This window comes from Eptatretus burgeri, chromosome 2, assembly GCF_056783735.1.
Source record: "Eptatretus burgeri isolate ZD-2024b chromosome 2, Ebu_testis_v1, whole genome shotgun sequence".
Lineage (NCBI taxonomy): Eukaryota > Metazoa > Chordata > Myxini > Myxiniformes > Myxinidae > Eptatretus > Eptatretus burgeri.
In genome coordinates, this window is record NC_140962.1 from 89,145,029 (window position 1) to 89,163,468 (window position 18,440).

The 18,440-nt window shown below is 43.3% G+C and overlaps 1 protein-coding gene across 10 annotated transcripts in view; it reads right to left on the reverse strand.

The window, feature by feature from the left end:
* The window catches only part of LOC147032529 (neuronal cell adhesion molecule-like), a 486,552-nt gene that overhangs the window by 123,255 nt on the left and 344,857 nt on the right, over nt 1-18,440 (reverse strand). For all 10 annotated transcript variants that reach the window (XM_085870245.1, XM_085870240.1, XM_085870241.1 and 7 more), the window contains one exon: nt 1,749-1,945. In XM_085870245.1, coding sequence (XP_085726371.1) covers nt 1,749-1,945 — 197 coding nt within the window. The remainder of the gene's footprint in view (nt 1-1,748; nt 1,946-18,440) is intronic.

Consider the following 18,440-nt stretch of genomic DNA (forward strand, 5'->3'; position numbering starts at 1 on the left):
ATATATATATATATATATATATATATATATAGTCCCACCAACATACTTCATCCGAAAAGGATTCAGGAGTGGTAACAAAATACAAATATAAGAGAAGGGATAGAAAGGGAATCATGAAGGGGAAAGTTAGCAATAAGAGAATATGATGATTGAATGCAAATGGCACAGTGGAGAGTGCGAGGTCGATTGATGATGTTGCATAACATATGAATGGCCTTAACCAAGGTTAAAGTGATCATCCATTGAAGGTGTCTTACTCTTATGATTGTAATGGTTCACCAAACTTTCAGGGTACATGAGCAGAAACCCAAAGCAACGAAGTTCATCGGAACCCCGCATACTTTTTATTCCCATTATAAATGCAAAAATTCATTCCGAAAGTCCAAGCCGGCTTCAAGATACAGCTTGGAGATTGGCAGAAAAAAGGGAGAAAAATCTAAATGGTGGTTTAGACCTCCTTGTGGTGCAAGACCTTGACCGTTCACCTTGAGGGGTTTGATGTCAATTAAGCTTCGATGTGCCGTGCTCTGAGCTGTGTAAAAAGCAAACCCTACAACAGCAATAAGCCTTCCCCTATGCTGTAAAAGGGTGGGGGAGAGGGGTACTTAATAAAGGTAAAAAAAACATTTTGCAGAGCTGGACTTGATTTACAGAATGCCAGACAAATTGTGGCAAAACAGATGAAGACATTGTAAAAGAAGAGACTAAAAACACCATCCCAAAAGCAAGCAGAAAGATGAAGGCTAAATGACTGTCAGAAGAGACAATAACTACTGCAACCAGAAGAAGAGATGAAAACCAAAGGCACATCGAGAGGACAATAAGCGGCTAAATGCCGACTTCCAATGACAAGCTTGGAAAGAAAAAAAGAGAGCTAGTGAGTGAAAAATGTGAAGGAGGAATTAATAGATGGTCAGCATTGGGGAGAACAGCAATGTCAAGATTAACAAACATCTGAAAAGACAAAGATGTGACAATATAAATCAAGAGGAGGCTGCTGAATGATATAGTATTTCCGATTGCAATGCATACATGTTTGTGAAAAATATGGACAGTGAAAATAAAGAAAGGAAGAAGAGTGACAGCTGTGAAATGTGGTTTTGGAGATTATTCCCTTTGCTGTTTTAAACTGTACCTGAGTTCCGCTGCAGCTGCAGACATTCGCAAGTTGGATATACTGTATGTGAGAATCCCAAAGGGATTCTGAAATTGTGGGATGGTTTGTATATGCCGAGCCTGAAGATTCAGCTACATATTTTCCTTCATGCAAAAATCAGCAGTTATTTGGGCCCTTTCCAGCTTTACCAGAGAGGATGATAGGTTTGCTCTCGATCTGCCCCTCTGTCCATCTGTCTGTCTTTTCGTCTGTCTCACCAGTGGTTTCTCCGACATTTCCCCCATACCCTTTAACGTATTAAACTGAAACTTGGTGCATGGCTTAATTATGACACGTTACAGAAAAAAGTTCGTTTTTCATGTTGTTTCGTCAATTTTTCAGTTATGCCCTTTTAAGACTTAGAAAATATCACATATTATGCATGGGTCAGTCTTCAGCTGCCCTGACACCATCCCACTGCTTTTCACCCATCGATAAAATGGGCACTCTTTACAGCATTTCAAAATGAGATCTGATGCAAACTACAAAAGATGTTCTCTATATTGTTAATGTGATACAGGTATTCTAATTTATTACTGATAAGAGATATCACAAGACCATATTACCAAGTTAGTGACAAGGCACAACTTACGAGATAGTTGAATGGTGATGTTTTGAGAAAGTGCCTTTCCACTGCTGTTTTCTGCAAAACACTGGTATGTGCCCTGGTAGAACTTGGCACTGTCAGACATTGTCGTGTTGATGATGAGGGTGCCTGAGCCAGGTTTCATGATTATATTTTGGTCAAGAGATGGATCAAATATCCTGCCATATTTGCTCCAGGTAAACCTGAAATAGGCAGTGAAACAAAGAGATGGTTACGCACTCAGAAAATTGTTTGAAGAAGGTTGTTGACGATAGGTTGTCCATAAATTACGATACATATGATGTTTTGCTATTCACCATTACATTTAGGGTTAACCATGAAAAGAAACCGCCTTGAATCACCGATTTCAGTCGGTGTTGAGGGTAAGAAGTGTTAAACGTGCTCACCAAGCTTACAAAATACATGTTCGTGAGAGTGCAGGGCCATGGAAATCAAACCCACATCATGCAGTGGAAAGGGAAAATATGTTTTAATCAGACTTGGTGGCATAATGGTTAGAACGTCCGCTCTGAGTCTGGGATGTCGGCAGGCAAAAAGACTTTAAAAATCTGCTTCCTTGGCTTGATGCTCAGCATTTGAAAGGTTAGAACAAGGACAAGCAACCAACAATTGGAAAACGAATGCAGACTTTGAGGGGCTTCATGGTCTCCTTCTGCATCTAACTTCCTTTTAAGTGAACTCATGCTATATTACTATATTACTATTATATGTCTTTAATCCCTTTACCTGAAGCAGCACCTTGCCTCAGTTATGGTTAAGAAATTGAAATCCAGATTTTAAATGCTAAATTACCCTGTACAAATTATACATAACACGAAGAATACCCATCCACAGTGATGGGAAAAGCAAGCAAAAGTTCCTGTATGCCCAGTTATGGGGAAAAGTTTATGTTAATTTATCAATTTAAATTATTTCATGGACTTTGAAAAGGTTACTTGTGTTGCACTCTTGGTTTTACTCAGAGCCAAAGCTGTGATCAACTTATACCGCGCACCACAAAATGGCGGTGTAACATCAGGCGGTGGAGGTTCAATTTCTTTAAAAAGAAGGCAAAATATCCTGGTTGCGAAATAAAATTTAGCATTAACATTCCTCATGCCAGTTCTCCCACCATTTGAAATGTGAACATAATGTTGAGCTTTTTAAATGCAGAGCAGGAAGCAGCCACCATAAACAGGAGACGGGCAAATGCATGCAAAGACACCACGGTACACAATATATAATATAAGACTTCTGTTCCAAGGAATTCCAATGCAGAAAGAGACCATTTCGCCCATCAAGCCTGTACAATAGTTGACAACCTATGACAGATGTTTTTGTATACAGTCAATGCCCATAGAAGAGCTAGAGGACTGAAAATATGAGGGAATAACAGGACAAAGGGAACAGCAGTGAGGGGGTTGGGGGGGGGGTCCAACAACATAGTTGAAGAACAAAATAGAGGGAGATTTGGACAAACAATTGGGTGGGGAGGAACAGGCGAGATAGATAGGGTGGATACAGAAGGAAGCTTCTCCCCCTTCCCTCTCCTCACTATCCCCATCTTCTCTCCCTTCTCCTCCTCTCTATCCCTCACCTCTCTCTTTCATCTATCCCTTCCCCCTTCCCTGTCTCTCACAACTCTACCTTCTCCCTCCCCTGTCTTCCCCACTCTCCTCTCCCTCTCTCTCACTCCCCTCCCTCTCCCCTCTCTTTCCTCTCCCTGCCTCCTCTCTCTCTCTCTCTCTCTCTCTCTCTCTCTCTCTCTCTCTCTCTCTCTCTCTCTCTCTCTCTCTCTCTCTCTCTCTCTCTCTCTCTCTCTCTCTCTCTCTCTCTCTCTCTCTCTCTCTCTCACTCCCCTCCCTCTCCCCTCTCTTTCCCCCTTCTCTCACCACACACCCATTCCCTTCACTCCCCCTCCCCACTTTCTCTATATGTCAGTGCTCCATCAAGCAAGGAAGCAACATGCACCATAAAGTCTTTCGTACAATTCATGACTTGGCCAGGGTTTGAATTGCCAAACCTCTCGACTCTTAACTAAATATGTCATTAAATTTAAGCTTATTTTGGATATCTTTGAAGTTTATTATGAAAAGTTATTTTTAGGTCAAAATGCTAAATCAAGGTTTTTATTTTATTAAATGACTACCTTGGATTGAAACTTTTGTTCAAAGACATTGAGTATATAGTCTACTGTTATTAACAATGCCAACATAGTTTGTTGAACTTTATAATAATCATCATAGTCTGTCACAGAGTGTCGGTTCTGCCGAAGCAGCTTCCTGAGCAAGGGTTATACTGGGTGGTTTGTCATTGCCTTCGCAGCAGCAGTTCAGGCAGTAATTTGGCCACGCTACCGGAGAGCTTAATATAATCTTTGCGAAGGACACCATGGGGATCTTTCAGGTCCACCGTCAACTAATGTTGGGAGCTGTGACGCCCAGTTTAACGTCCATTGGAGGGACAACTCTCAGAATGATGAGTCACCTTGCCGGTAAATATAGCTGGGCCGAGATTCAAACCCAGGCTAGACAGCTTTGAGGTGGTTTCCATACCTCAAGGCCATCATGTCAGCCCAAGTTGTATCTTAATGCACTGTTAAAAAACAAACTGCATGTGATTCCATGTACATTTATATGTTCAAAAAGGATGTCGTTTGGTATCATACATTTCTTCTGCTTGAATGTTAAACTTTGCCTGCATGTGAAGCTTTTCAAAAGTGGCCAACAGAAACGAGAGGATGGCCAAACGTACGGGCAGACACCACACTTCGTATTATATTAGAGACGAGTGAAGTGCGAATGCCAACATGCAGAAGATGGCAAAACTGCGAATTTACATGGGGGGGGGGGGTGGAGAGAGAGAGACAGAGACAGAGACAGAGACAGAGACAGAGACAGAGACAGAGACAGAGACAGAGACAGAGAGAGAGAGAGAGAGAGAGAGAGAGAGAGAGAGAGAGAGAGAGAGAGAGAGAGAGAGAGAGAGAGAGAGAGAGAGAGAGAGAGAGAGAGAGACTGAGACACTTTGTATGGGTGTAAACTCAAAATCATAATTGTATTGAGAAATTTATGAAACCTCCCACCCACCATAGGATACCCCCTGGGACCCCAAAATATTCCACAGAAGGTTTGGCGGGGCTTGCCCTAAAAACGAGGGAGTAGTTCAGGGACAGACAGACAGACACTCCTGTTTTATCGTATAGATAAGCGTCACTTTAATGTCGGAAATGTATGCAGATTGAATATAAATGTTCACCTTGTTTGATAAAATTTACTGCTGACTCATTAAAATCTCAACTCAAATCAATGCAGCTTAACATTATTAATGCCTCTTGCAAAACATACATTTGAATTATTTGGAGAAACTTACATTTTGTGGTGCTGTAACATTTTGTGGTGCTGTAATGTAGTTTCAAAAAGGATGTAGCGGATAACATAAGCATTACTTTAACCTCATGGCCATCCATTTGGTATATCTTTCGAGCTCCTGGTCTTAATGATCCATTCCATCTCTTCCTCAAGTAGACCTATAACTTATAATGAACCCCAAAAAATGTATTTATTTCAAGACATTTTGATCTGGACAAGGTATCGAGCATGTTTTTGATATACAGGAATTTTCTTGCAGGCCATGCCTTATCTTGACATGACTCATCCCCCGGGGTAATGCTTGCACGAATACACTATGCTCACATTTCATGTTGCACAAAATGATCTGCACACAATCCTTATTTTTTTTCACTGCAAATGGTGTGCTACTTTTTTTTTTGTATACCTTGTCGAGGCTCGTGTAAGAGCTAACACACAACGCACATCAAGGGGGGCAGGAGACAGGAGGGGAGGGAGTGGGAAGGACAAAACACTGGGGAACAGAGACATTAGGAGATCTGTGGAAGGGAGAGGGATGGGACGAGGAACATGGGGAAGAGTAGATGAATATTAGATGAAAGGGACTTTCAGGAAGGAAAGCAGGGAATTTGAAGGAGGTGGCTTGGGTGGATTATCGGGGGTAGAAAAGATCGAGGATTTGGATGGGGAATGATAAGAGGTGGTGGTGAACAGCTGTTTTGAAGGCCTGGAGGGAAGAATGGGATGAATAGAGTGAGGGAGTTTATTCCAAAGGCGGGAAAAAAGAGGAATGAAAGAGTGAAGGTGAGCAGTGATTCGTGATTTTGGTAGTTTTACCAGAAGGGGGTTGTTGGCGGACCTTGAGCGCCCTGGGAAATGTGGTGGGGACAAATCGGAGAGAGAGCAAGGGGGGGCGAGGCTGGAGAGGAGACGATAGAAGACAGAAAGACCACCGACCTGCCTGCAGTGAGAGAGTGAGAGGGCCAAAGACTCAGCCTCATTGCGGGAGATGACAATGATCCGAAATGCCTTGGTTTCTACAGCGTGAAGACGAAAAAGGTGGGAGGCAGGAGCACCTGCCCAGAGGGGAGAGCAGTACTCCATCAGGCTGTGGACAAAAGCTTTGTAAGTGGTCAGGAGCTCAGTTGGGCCGAGGAAAGACTTTGCACGACGGAGGATTCCCAGTCGGCGACTGGCTTTGAGGCGAGGTTTGAAATCTGGCTTTCCCAGGAAAGGTCATGGCAGATAGTGAGACCCAGAAACTTGAAAGAAAGGACTTCTTCCAAAAGATTGTTGAGAAAGTGGATGGGGGGGGTTCAAAACGGTCCTTTCAAAGAGACATAGTGAGAGTGTGACATTGTCCGGATTGAAAGACATGTTCCACGTATTGGACCAGTTTGTGATTTTATCCAGATCTGCAGTGAGTGAGGAAGCTGCTGCTTGCCGGTCTGAGGGATGACAGATGGTACGGCAGAGGGTGGAGTCATCAGCAAAGAGATATAGAGGATTTTCCAGAGAGTCAGGGAGATCATTGGTGAAAACCAGAAAAAGAACAGGGCCCAGAACGCTACCTTGAGGAACTCCAGCCTGGAGAGGAAGAGGGGATGAAAGAACTCCATTTAGGGCCACATGTTGACTGCGACAGGAGAGGAAGTCTGCGAGCCATGAGTGGAGATGGGTTTGAATACCATGGGAAGAGAGTTTGGTGAGCACGGCAGGGTGCCAGACTGTGTCAAAAGCATGTGATATGTCCAGGGATACGGCTCGGATTTCCTGTCTGGCATTGAGGACCTCCATCCATTGTTGGGAGAGCAGAAGCAGCATATCCAGGGTAGAGTGACCTGCTCTGAAAACAAATTGAGGATCAGAAATCAAGCCATTGGAGAAGAGGAAGGATTTCATGTCTGAAGTGATGATGGATTCCATAACCTTGCTGATGATTGGGAGAAGGCTGATTGGTCTGTAGTTGCAGGGATCTGTTTTTGCACCTTTTTGTGCAGGGCAGTGATGTTTGCAGATTTCCAAGCAGATGGCAGATGGCCTTGAGCAAATGAGAGGGTGAATAGAACAGAGAGAGGGTGAGCAAGAGCAGAAGAGCAGGCTTTGAGGATACGTGGGCTGATGCCGTCTGGACCGGTTGCAGAATCTGAGTCGAGGTTTGACAGCAAGCTCTCCACCTTGTCAGGAGAAAAGGACACAGAGTCCAGGGAGAGTTGGGTGCGACTGGGTAAGGTGGGTAGAGAAAGTGATGGGTTTTGGACAAAATATTTAGCTGCAAACACCGAGTTTAGGCATTCAGCTTTTTCACGTGCAGTATCAGCAGTGCGGCCATTTGAGGTAAGGGAGGGGATGGAGGGGGAACATACACCAGAAACAGACTTGATTAGATGCCACCAGGATTTTTAGGAGGGAGAGAGGTTTGAGAGTTCAGACTTGAGATGAGAAAGATGTTGTTTTCTGGCTCTCCTGAGGGTAGATACACACTTGTTCCGAGCTTTGTGGAAGGAACTGAGATTGCCCTCAGTTGGGTTTGCGTTCCATGAGGCAAAGGCAAGTTGTTTCAGGACAACTGCCTCACCACAAGCTTCAGTGAACCAAGGGCGGGAGGAAGGGTAGGACAACTGAGGATGAGAGGGGATAAATCTCTGCATGAGAGAGAGCAAGTTTCTTTGAAAGAATTCCTAGGATGAGTTGATGTTGGAGAAAGTAGCGAAAGGAGACCAGTCTCTAAGTTTGAGGGCTGCTTGGAGAACCTGCCAGTTGGATTGAGTGAAATGCCAGACTCGACGTCGGTGAGGTGGTTCTCTGATAATAGCCAGAGAGATGTACGCTTTGACAAGGATGTGGTCAGAAGAACCGATTGGAGCGAAGGAAGAGCAGCAGATATTGTCAGGGAAATTTGTCAAAATCAGATCCAGAAGAGATGGAGTACCATTGTTTGAGATCCGGGTCGGGAAGTTGACCGATTGAGTCAGTCCCAATGAGGCACAAAAAGCTTGTGCTGAGGTGCCATGACAGGTGAGAGAGGTACCCACACGTAGCCAACTGGCATGATGACAATTGAAGTCGCCACATACGAGGAAGAGGGAGTTTGGATGAGAAGATAGAAGTTGGTCCATGTTTTCAGATAGTGAGATGTAGATGGAGTCATCACTGTTAGGTGGACGGTACAGTACACATATAAACATGAGGTGGGAGTGGAGGGGAAGCCGTAGCCAGAGATATTTCTGGGGGTGTGGGGGAGTGAGGGCAGTGCATGTGGAGTGAGGAATAGAGTCTTTGATGAAGAGAGCAACTCCTCCACCAGGGCGAGGCTCAGGTCTGTCAAACCAGAGGAGGGAGTAACCAGGGAGAGATACTTGGGAGTCAGACACGTCTTGGGGGAGGAAAGTCTCTGTTAGGCAGAATATATCTGGTTTGTCAGTGGCAACCTGTATGGAAAGATCTGAAAGGTTTGAGTGAAGGCCCCGGATATTTGAGGTCCATACTTTAAATGAAGAGGTAGGGGAGGAGGCTTTGAGTGCAGGGGGTTCTTCCAGAGGTTCTTCCAGAGGGGAGAGGGGGTAGGACAAGGAATGAGGGGGAGGTAAGGAGTGTTGTTGAAAGAGTGTGGGGGATTGCAGAATAGCTAGGGGAGGGGGCCGAATGAGGAGAAGAAATGGCACTGTGGTGCTGCGGGAGAGGGGGGACAAGAGAGTGGGAAGAAGGCAGTTGAGGATTTGAGGAGGTGGAGTGAATAGATGGAGGTGAGAGGGCAGTGGAAGGAGGCAGCTTTGTGGATGGGAGGGGGGGCAACTTTAGGAAGGATCATTAAGGGGGATGAATGGTGGGAGAAAGGTAAGGAGGGAGTTTTTGAGAGAGGTGAGAGAGAGGCTTGGTGGGAGAAGAGTGGGATAGTTGCTTTGAGAGTGAGGGGTGAGAGGAGTGAGTTGACACTGAAGTTGGAAAAAAAGAATGGTTGATGGAAAGCGAACATTCATCGCAAACTGGGGTTTTCAAAAGTTTTAGGTCAGTTATGCGATTAAACACATTTCTTGAGGGATGCAATAAAGGCAAATTCAGAGGATGGAGAGAAGAAACGCTGTAACAGTTGGATTTTTTTAGGTAAGGTATGAAGGAAAGGTCGAATTGACAACAGTCTGTTTAAATAGCAGAAGAGTAGTGCATTCTGATACAGTAAAGAGTACCACACATGTGAAAGAGGAAGATGAAGCATTATAAGAGATCGTTTTTGTTATTATTATTAATGTTTGAGAGAGTTTTCAACAGATTAGGTCATGGAAGTGTTGTGGATAAAAATCGAGGAAGAAGAAGAGGAGGAAGACGAAGATGAGATGAAGAAGAAGAAGAAGAAGAAGAAGAAGAATAGGATAAAGGTGGCTTTTTCTTTTTTCTTTTGATTTAAGATAAGAAATAGTGATTCGTTGGGATGGGGGACGTTAAGAAAGTGGGAAAGATAGAAATTGAAGATAATGGGGAGAAAAAAACAAATAAACACGATCGGACACCGAGGAGAACAAAGGCTAGGCCTCAAGCCTCAAGGATAGGCCTCAAGCACCCAGTAAGACAAGTTCGACGAAATCTCACAAAATAGCACGATTTTTGAAACAAAACCGAACTAGGAAAACACAGTAACATGTATGTGGGAAAATAAACAGTTAAAACGGGACAGATAATGGCCGGAAACTTAACTTTGAGATCGTCAGCAGGGAGCCCCCAAGGAGACCTGCCAACGCTCCAAACCCAGAACCGGAAGCCAACTCCCTCACCATGTAGACATTTTTGTATCCTCTTTTACCATATGCTGTTTTATCTTCCTCTTCCAATTTCCAGTTTTTCCTCCTTGGAGTTTCCTTCTGTATCCATCTTGTCCACCCCATGCATCCTTTCCTGCTCCCCATTCCACCCCACACCCTTTGTTTGTCCAAGTCTCCCTCTATTGGCTTCTACTCTGCTGTTAGTATCCCCCCTCCCCTCTCCACTGTTCGTTTTGCATGCACATATACTGTTCCGTGTGCATCTTATGTCTTGATCCATTCAGTGTACTAACTCTTCCATGAGCTTCGACTATGGATCCAAAAACTGGTTAATGGAGGCAATAAAGGCAATGGGCCAGGATGGTGGATGACATGAGGTGGAATTGCACTTTTGGATAGAAGCCTTGGATGGAGGAATAAAAAAGAATGGCCTTTGAAAGGAGGTTCCATAATGTGTGAAGCGAAGAACATAGGAGTAGAGGTGTGCGGTCAACCTGGATTTTGGAATTTTATCATAAAGGGGTTACTGGAAGAACATGTGCATTCAGGAGTTGCTCTGGAGGGTCGAAGGACTGAAAGACCAGAGGGAGTAATACTGGAGAAGAGGAGGTAGAAAAGAGAGAGAGACTACTGACCAGTCTGCGATATGAAAGCAACAAACGTTGTACTTTGGTCTCATCACAAGAAATTCCGATATTGTTGAGAGCTTTAGATTCCACAGAATCCAGAAGAGACAGAAGTGATGCTGTGGCATCAGTCCAATAGGCGAAAGCAATACTCCATTGAGCTATCGACATATACGTTGTAGACTGTGGGCAGTTCTGATTTTCCAAGGAGAAAACTTGGATTGATGGAGGATTCCCAGTTTACTGTTGACTTGGGAGGCCAGCTTTGCTCCATGGTTGGCCCAGGAAAGGTCATGGTGATGCCTAAAATTTTAAGTAACTGAACCTTTTCAGTTGCTGACAATGAAAATAGATTGATAGATTATTTTGCTGATCTTTCCAGAGCAACAGGAGTAAGATCATGGTTGTTCAAGAACGAACACATTGAGTGAGTGATGGGCAGCACATTTGAAAGACTTAGGTGAGGACAACAAGACGAGTGGACACAGAAAACAATTCCACAATTGGAAGAGTAAGTCAGAGAATGCAAAAGGGGCAAACATCATGGACTTTGGGAGGTTGAGCAGGTGATAAGTTTTTGAGGGACACATGTGATCAAGGGTGGCTTGTGGAAAGAAGTGGCAGTAAAAGCAGGAGGATCATGACCAGATGTAATATTGCAGAAAATAGAGAGCCTAACAACTTGCCACTGATGGGAAAATGACAGTCCTTGGGAATCCACCTCTTGTCCAGAGATTTCATTGGTGTGGAAGGACTTGTTTTGACCATTTCCTAAGGAGTAATATGGATTTGTTTGTTTTGTTTGTGTTTAATGCACGCTCAAACTGATACTGGAACCAAAATGAAGGAGAAAAAAAACCTTCTAACACACCGTGTTTTGGTCTATTTGGCAAAATAAAAGGAAAAGCAATTTTCATTGACCGATATCTTTTGTCAACTAAAAACCAATAAAGACAACTGGGATAACAAACCGGAGATAAAAATTAGTTTGCTTTTATGAACACTCGACCTGATACCGGAACGAAAATGAAGAAGAAAAAAGAAACCGTCTACCCACTGTGTTTCGTTCATTTCTAGGTTTTGCCTATTTCATATTAAAAATGACCTGATGTACATACATGGATCAAAAACATGCACATGGGCTTATGTGCATATATAATCCATTGTGGTGATATATGTGCCTGGGATCATTCCAATTGCACTGGGCCATGGACTAACACCCAGGCCTAAGGCCCGAGGCCTGCTGGTTTGTGCTGCTTCATGCAATGGCGGTGCAAGATTTTATTGTGGTGGAGTCAGGCCAGCTGTCCAGCCAATGGGTGTAAAGCTTGATGCAATGAAATCCAAGGCCTTCGGTGAGGGTGGAGTCAGGGCAGCTGAACACTGATCCATGTATAATATGTGATTTTTTTAAAGTCTAAAAAGTGCATAACTCTGAAAAATTGACAAAATGCTCTGAAATTCGAACTTGTTCGATAACATATCATGATTAAGCTATGCACCAAGTTTCAGTTGAATATTTTAAAGGGTATGGGGGGAAAAAAGTTTGAAAACCCACAGGTGGGGCAGACAGGCACAAACAGACAGATGGACAGAGGGGGAGCAAACCTCTCGTCCCCTCCGGTGAAACCGCTAAGGGACCAATAATAAGAGTACCCTTCAAAAGAACTTCAACACAGAAGGTGGCCAATAGCCCCATCAAAGTCAGCACTATTATTAACAACCTAAAGTTGTTTCTCCATGTTCTATCTATATATTAATACTGAAGGACCAATTTTGTGCTCCTCCTAGCAGTCGCGTCACGTTTTTCTCGGTACTGTGACCTGGATTGAAAGAAACTTCGTACCTGTAAGAGTGCATCGCACATAGTGGCAATAGTCAACCTTCAACTCTGAAGCAGAATAAACACTTTTCGTTGAGATGGGGGCGAGGAGTGAAGAGGCAGGGGCGGGGGATGAAGAGACGAGGGCAGGGAGTGAAGAGGCGGGGGGCAAGGTAAGCAAATTTTTGGGTGAGGGTATGCAAATTGAAAGCGGAAGATGGGGGGGGAATGGGGTGGGGGATGAGTGGGTGGGGGCTGGGGTGAATTAGGCGGGGTTGAGTGTGAGGGGGTGGACAGGGGCGGGGGGCCTGGGGGCAAGTGGGGCGGGGAATCAAGAGACGGGGGGTGGGGCGGGTAGTGAAGAGGCAGGGGCGGAGCCGGGGTAATTAAATTTTTGGGCGGAGGTAAGCAAATTGAAGGCGGGGAATGAGTTGGCGGGGGCAAGCACGCCCTGTCCAGTCCATGTCCCTCGAGTGTGGGTGAGCTGGTGAGGGTGGTTGAATGAACGGAATCCGTCTGCGACGGGTTTCGGCTAGTCATTATAAATGCTGAGTGCCAAAATAAGAGAGTACCAAAAAAAAACGTATAAAGTTTTGATACGAGTCAGACAGGAATCCATCTGTCAACATCCAAGACTCAGAGGAGATGCTGTTATGCTGCCAAATGCCTTATCTGGGGTGAGGGGGGGTCATGCTCACAGCAGGGAAGAGGGACAAAATAAAGGGAGACTTGGAGAAATAAATTGTGTGGGGAAGAATGAAGGCTGAGGAGGACACATGATGTGAACAAGATCGACATAGCAGCAAAATATCAAGAAGGAGAAACTGGAAACCTGGAAAGATGTTGGCTTGGGGAGCATTATCGGGGGGAGAGAAGATCATGGTTTTGGATTGGGGATCACCTGAGATGGTGTTGAACAGCTGTTAGGAAGCAATGGAGGGAAGAATGAGAAGGAAGAGAATGTGGAGGTTGGTTCCACAGGTGTGGGAAAACGAGGAAGGAATGATTGGAGGTGAGCAGTGATTCTGGATTTTAGGAGTTTCACCAGAAAGGGGTTGCTGCAGAAACCTGGGAGGACTGAGCATGGAAATAGCAAAAAGAGCAAGACCAGAATGAAGGTGGTAGAAGGCAGAAAGACCACCGACATTTCTGCGATGTGAAAGTGATAGGCCCATAAAGTCAGTTTCATCATGGAGGATTCCAATAATTATTATATTCCAATAATTATTCCAATAATTACATGATTATAATCATGAAGGCCTGGGTTTTCATTGCATCATTGCATCAAAAACATCAAGTTTTCATTGCATCATTTTTTCATGAAGGTGTGAGGCAGAAGCGCCAGCCAAGACGGGAGAGCAGTATTCCAAAAAGTTACAGATGAAGGCCCAAGAGGTGGAGAAGAGTTCAGATGAGCCAAGGAAAGAACTTGCATGACAGAGGATGCCAAGTCAGTGACTGGCTTTTGAGGATGATAGTGAAACCCAAAAGTTTGAGTGACTGAACTTCTTCAAGAGGATTTTTAAGAAAGTAGATGGGAGAGTTTGCTAGACAGTCCTTTCAGAGAGACAGAGTGATAGTATGAGCTTTGTCAGGATTTAAAGACATATTCCAAGTGTTTGACCAGCTCATGATTATATCGTGCTCTGCAGAGAGGGAAGAGGTTGCAGCCTTCCTACTTGACGGTTGACGGATGTTATAGCTGAAGGTGGTGTCATTGGCAGAGATAAAGAGGATTTGTCAGAGAGATTGTTGGTGAAGATTGGGAATACGACTTGCCTTTGATGCTTGTTTGGTGTGAAGATACTCCCACAAAATGTTGCGGCAGATTGTGAGGCCAATGAGTTCCAAAGACTGTACCGATTCCAGATAAGTGGATTGATACATTTGATTGCTGATCTTTGTCGAGACAATGTGGGAGCATGCGACTTGCTGCTGACACTGAACGTCATGTTCCGAGTAGCTGGATTTTGTTGTTTTTGGAGCTCACAAGCTCACATTTCACAAGATCAAAGGCCACTCCAGGTGGGGGCTACACAAGCAAAGTATCAGAGAGAGATCAGAATAAAAAAAACGACAGCAATATCTCAAAACACCTGCCAATTTATCTCATTTAACGAAAGGTATTCAATCACGGCAAAAACAAAACCAAAGATAAAAAAAACAGAAAAGAAATAACATCAAAAACAAAAACCAAAGAGAATAAATAAATCAGAAAGAATTGATGAGGAAAAAAAGCACAAGATCAATTAATCTGCAAAACCTTTCAGAGCCAAATGGCCCGACAATTTGTCTTTTTCATACAATTTCAAACCTGAGTTACCAGAATAATTTTGGAGAATTTTCAAGAAAAGGTCAGGCTAGGTGACATAACAACAAAAACCAAGGTACTTTTCAAAATGAATGCTCCAGCTACAATCAATAACCATCAAGACATCAACAGCCATAAGTTTTCTTGATCGTTGCAAGTCCGTGCCATTATTTATTTTAAATGGAAGTACTTCATTTTACAATCTCTATAATTTTAATTATAGCAGCTATAGACAGACAACATGCCAGAGGGAATATATAATTTACGCTTCATTCGAAGCTCATTTCGTTTTTGAGAAAAACCATCAGACCTGTACATTGCAATGTAGAAATACAAATTGATATGATGATGCACAACTGTGATACTACAATTTTCTTTCAGTTTAGCCAATATTGATAAACCAACTTTTGCAATGTAGGAAAAAAACAAACAAAGAGATCAAACCATTTTCCAACTTGAACGCCACTTGGCAGAGCGCATACCGAAGCCAGACTGAACAGTTTACGTTTTACATCACACTGATAGACCAGATCTGGATCCGGGCCTGAACGAAAATCGAATCGGCTTGTTCTTGTCACCTACCCACTCATCCACCAAGTTTTGTCATAATCTGTCCACTACTTTCTGAGATATCACGCAAGATATCGTTTATGGCCCTCTTTTTGTTTTGAATAATCACGTCAAAAATTCCCAAATCCGGATCCAGTTTCGGATCTTCACCAAAATCGAATCAGTTAGTCCTCGTCACACACCCAGCCTGTCCACCATGTTTTGTTTGAATACATCTATAACTTTTTGAGATATTGTACTCATAGACAAACAACCAAACACACAAATGTAGCACAATACTTGCAACATTCATAAAACAAATTTGACCTTAAAGATAATTGGTGGTTGAAGTCAGTGACCAAATATGCAAATCCTCTTCAAATTTTAAGTCGATCACATGAAAATTGACAATTTTAGAAATTTGGCCTCTGTCGACTTTTAGCTTATGTTGACCTCAAAAATACTTGTTCATTGAATTCAGTGACCTGACACGCATATCCTCTTCAAATTTTACGTAAATGGGATAAAAATTGTGGATTTTAGAAATTTAACCTAAGTTGTTGACCTTTGGCTGATATTGACCTTTTGGTCAATGTTGACCTCAAAAATAATTGGTGGTTGAACCGAAATATAAATCCTTTTCAAATTTTAAGTCAGTCGGATGAAAATTGAGGATTTTATAAAGCTCACCTAAGTTGTTGACTTTTGGCCTACGTTGACCTTTTGGCCTTTGTTGACCTAAAAATAATGGGTTGCTGAATTAATTTGCCTGAAATATAAAAACTTTTCAAATTTAAAGTTAATTGCATAAAAATTGAGGATTTTAGAAATCCCACGGAGGTCGTTGACCTTTGGCCTATGTAAACCTTTTGGCCAATGTTGAACTAAAAAATAATTGGTGGTTGAACTAAATGGACAAATATGCAACTCCTCTTCAAATTTCAAGTGAATCAGATGAAAATTGACAATTTAAGAAATTCAGCCTATGTTGACCTTTTGGCCTATGTTGACCTCAAAAATAAGTGGTAGTTGAATTCAATCACCTGATATGCAAATCCAGCTCTAATTTCTATTCAATTGGATGAAAATTGAGGATTTTATAAATTTGACAATGTTGTTGACCTTTTGACCTTAAAAACAATAGGCTTCTTGTGCTGATGACAAACTGCTATGCGGTGAAGTTTTGTGAAGATTGGGTTAAAATTGTGACCTGTAGGTGATTTACATACAAACAGACAGACAGAATTACAAAAAAATCACTCATGGAGCGACACTTGGTGAAACGGAAGGGCACCCCGTAGAGAACCATACCTCTGCCAGGTTGAACAGTTTAAATTTTGTGTCCCACTGAAAGGTCAGATCTGAATCAGATCTTGGCGAGCACTCTCTCAGCTGCTTGGTTGTTAATTTCGGTAAAAGTACCTGAGCTTTCAATTCAACACCAATTGGATGTACGTTTCTGCCTTTGTTGGGTCCCGCAGTGCCGTGCGGTGGGTGCCTCGGGAGGCGTCTCAATGCTGGTGAGTCTGGGAGTTCACTCAAGCAGATTGGCAGGGACTGCAAGAAATCATCTCACTTAAGGACTGGTTTCCTATTCTATTGCCCCTGATATTAACTCAGCCTGGGAATTCTTCAACAGAAACAAACTCCATCATGCACAGATCCATTACATCTCATCCCTCGTTATCCTACTTTTCTCCCTGACTCATGGTACACTTAAATTCTATGGTGAGGCATTTGCTCTGAAGCAACTTACTTTCTCTTCCTGGAGAGCAAATGCAACCAAAGGAAATCTCAACTCATTCCACAAAGCCCGCAACAAGTGTGTGTCCACTTTCAGGAGAGCCAAACAACAACATCTGTCCAACCTCAAATTTGAACTTTCTAACTTGTCTTCCTCCTCTAAAACTTGGTGATGCCTTATTAAGTCTGTCTCCGGAGTATGTCACCCCCCCCCCCCGCCCCACCAATCCTTCCCTTCCCTCGCGTCAAATGGCACCAAGCTGACTTCGCTCATGAGAATGCTGAATGAATCAATTGTGTGTTTGATTCAAAATCTTGTGTCCCCAATCCCTTGCTCTCTGTACCCACACAATGCAGTTGCACCCAACTGCTCCTGAACTCTGTGTTTTGTTTTGTTTTGCATTGGAGGAGAGGTTTCTGGCAACCCTCAACTCTCATTCTTCAACTGGACTAGAAGACATCAGCACGCATGTACTAAAAACCTACTCTGATGCTCTTGCACATTATCTTTCTGCTCTTCTCACCATATCATTTGTCCTAGGTCTTCTTCCCTCTGCTTGAAAATCAGCCAACATCACTGCATTGCACAAAAAGTTGCAAGAACATATCCCCTTAACTACAGAAGTATTCACTTACTTCCAATCAGCTAGGTTATAGAATCCATCATCAAAATTAATATTAAATCCTTCCTTTACTCCAACTGCCATATCTCAGATTACCAATTAGGATTCAGATGAAGTTACTCCATCTTAGGCATGCTGCTCCAACTCCAAACAACAGTTGGAGGCTGTCAATGTCAGACATGAGATCAGGGCTGTCTCTCTAGACACATCCGTCGCTGTGAAAATATCTCGTATCTCATGCTTTTGATACAGTCTGGCATCCTGCCTTACTCTCCAAACTCTCTCCCTATGAATTCCAAGGTCAATTCCACACTTGGTTTCCTGACTTCCTCAACACTCGGAGCCAAAATGTGGCTCTGAGCAGAATCCTTTCATCTCCTCTCCCTGTCGAGATTGGAGTTCCCTATGGCAGTGTTTTTGGGCCAAGATCCTATTCCTAATCTTCATAAATGATCTCTCTGAATCTATGGAAAATCCTCTTTCGATTTGCTGATGACTCCACCCTTTGCCGTGACATCCCTCATCCTTCAGATGGGCAGGCTGCAGCCTCTTCCCTCTCTTCAGATCTTGAAAAGAATCACAAGATGGTCCAACACTTGGAATATGTCTTTCAATCCTGACAAATCTCACACTCTCACAATATCTCTCCAAAAGGACCGTTTGGCAAACCCTCCTATCAACTTTCTTAACAATCCTCATGAGGAAGTTCAGTTACTCAAACTCCTGAGTCTCACTATCAGCCATGATCTTTCTTGGGCAAACCACATTTCAAAGTTCAACTCCAAACTCCACCTTCCCCTCCCTCCAGGTAACTGCAAGGTACATGCACTCCATCATCAACCTCCCTGTAAAACTCCCAAAATCCAGAATCACTGCTCATCTCCACTCATTCGTTCCCCTTTTTTCACCACCTGTGG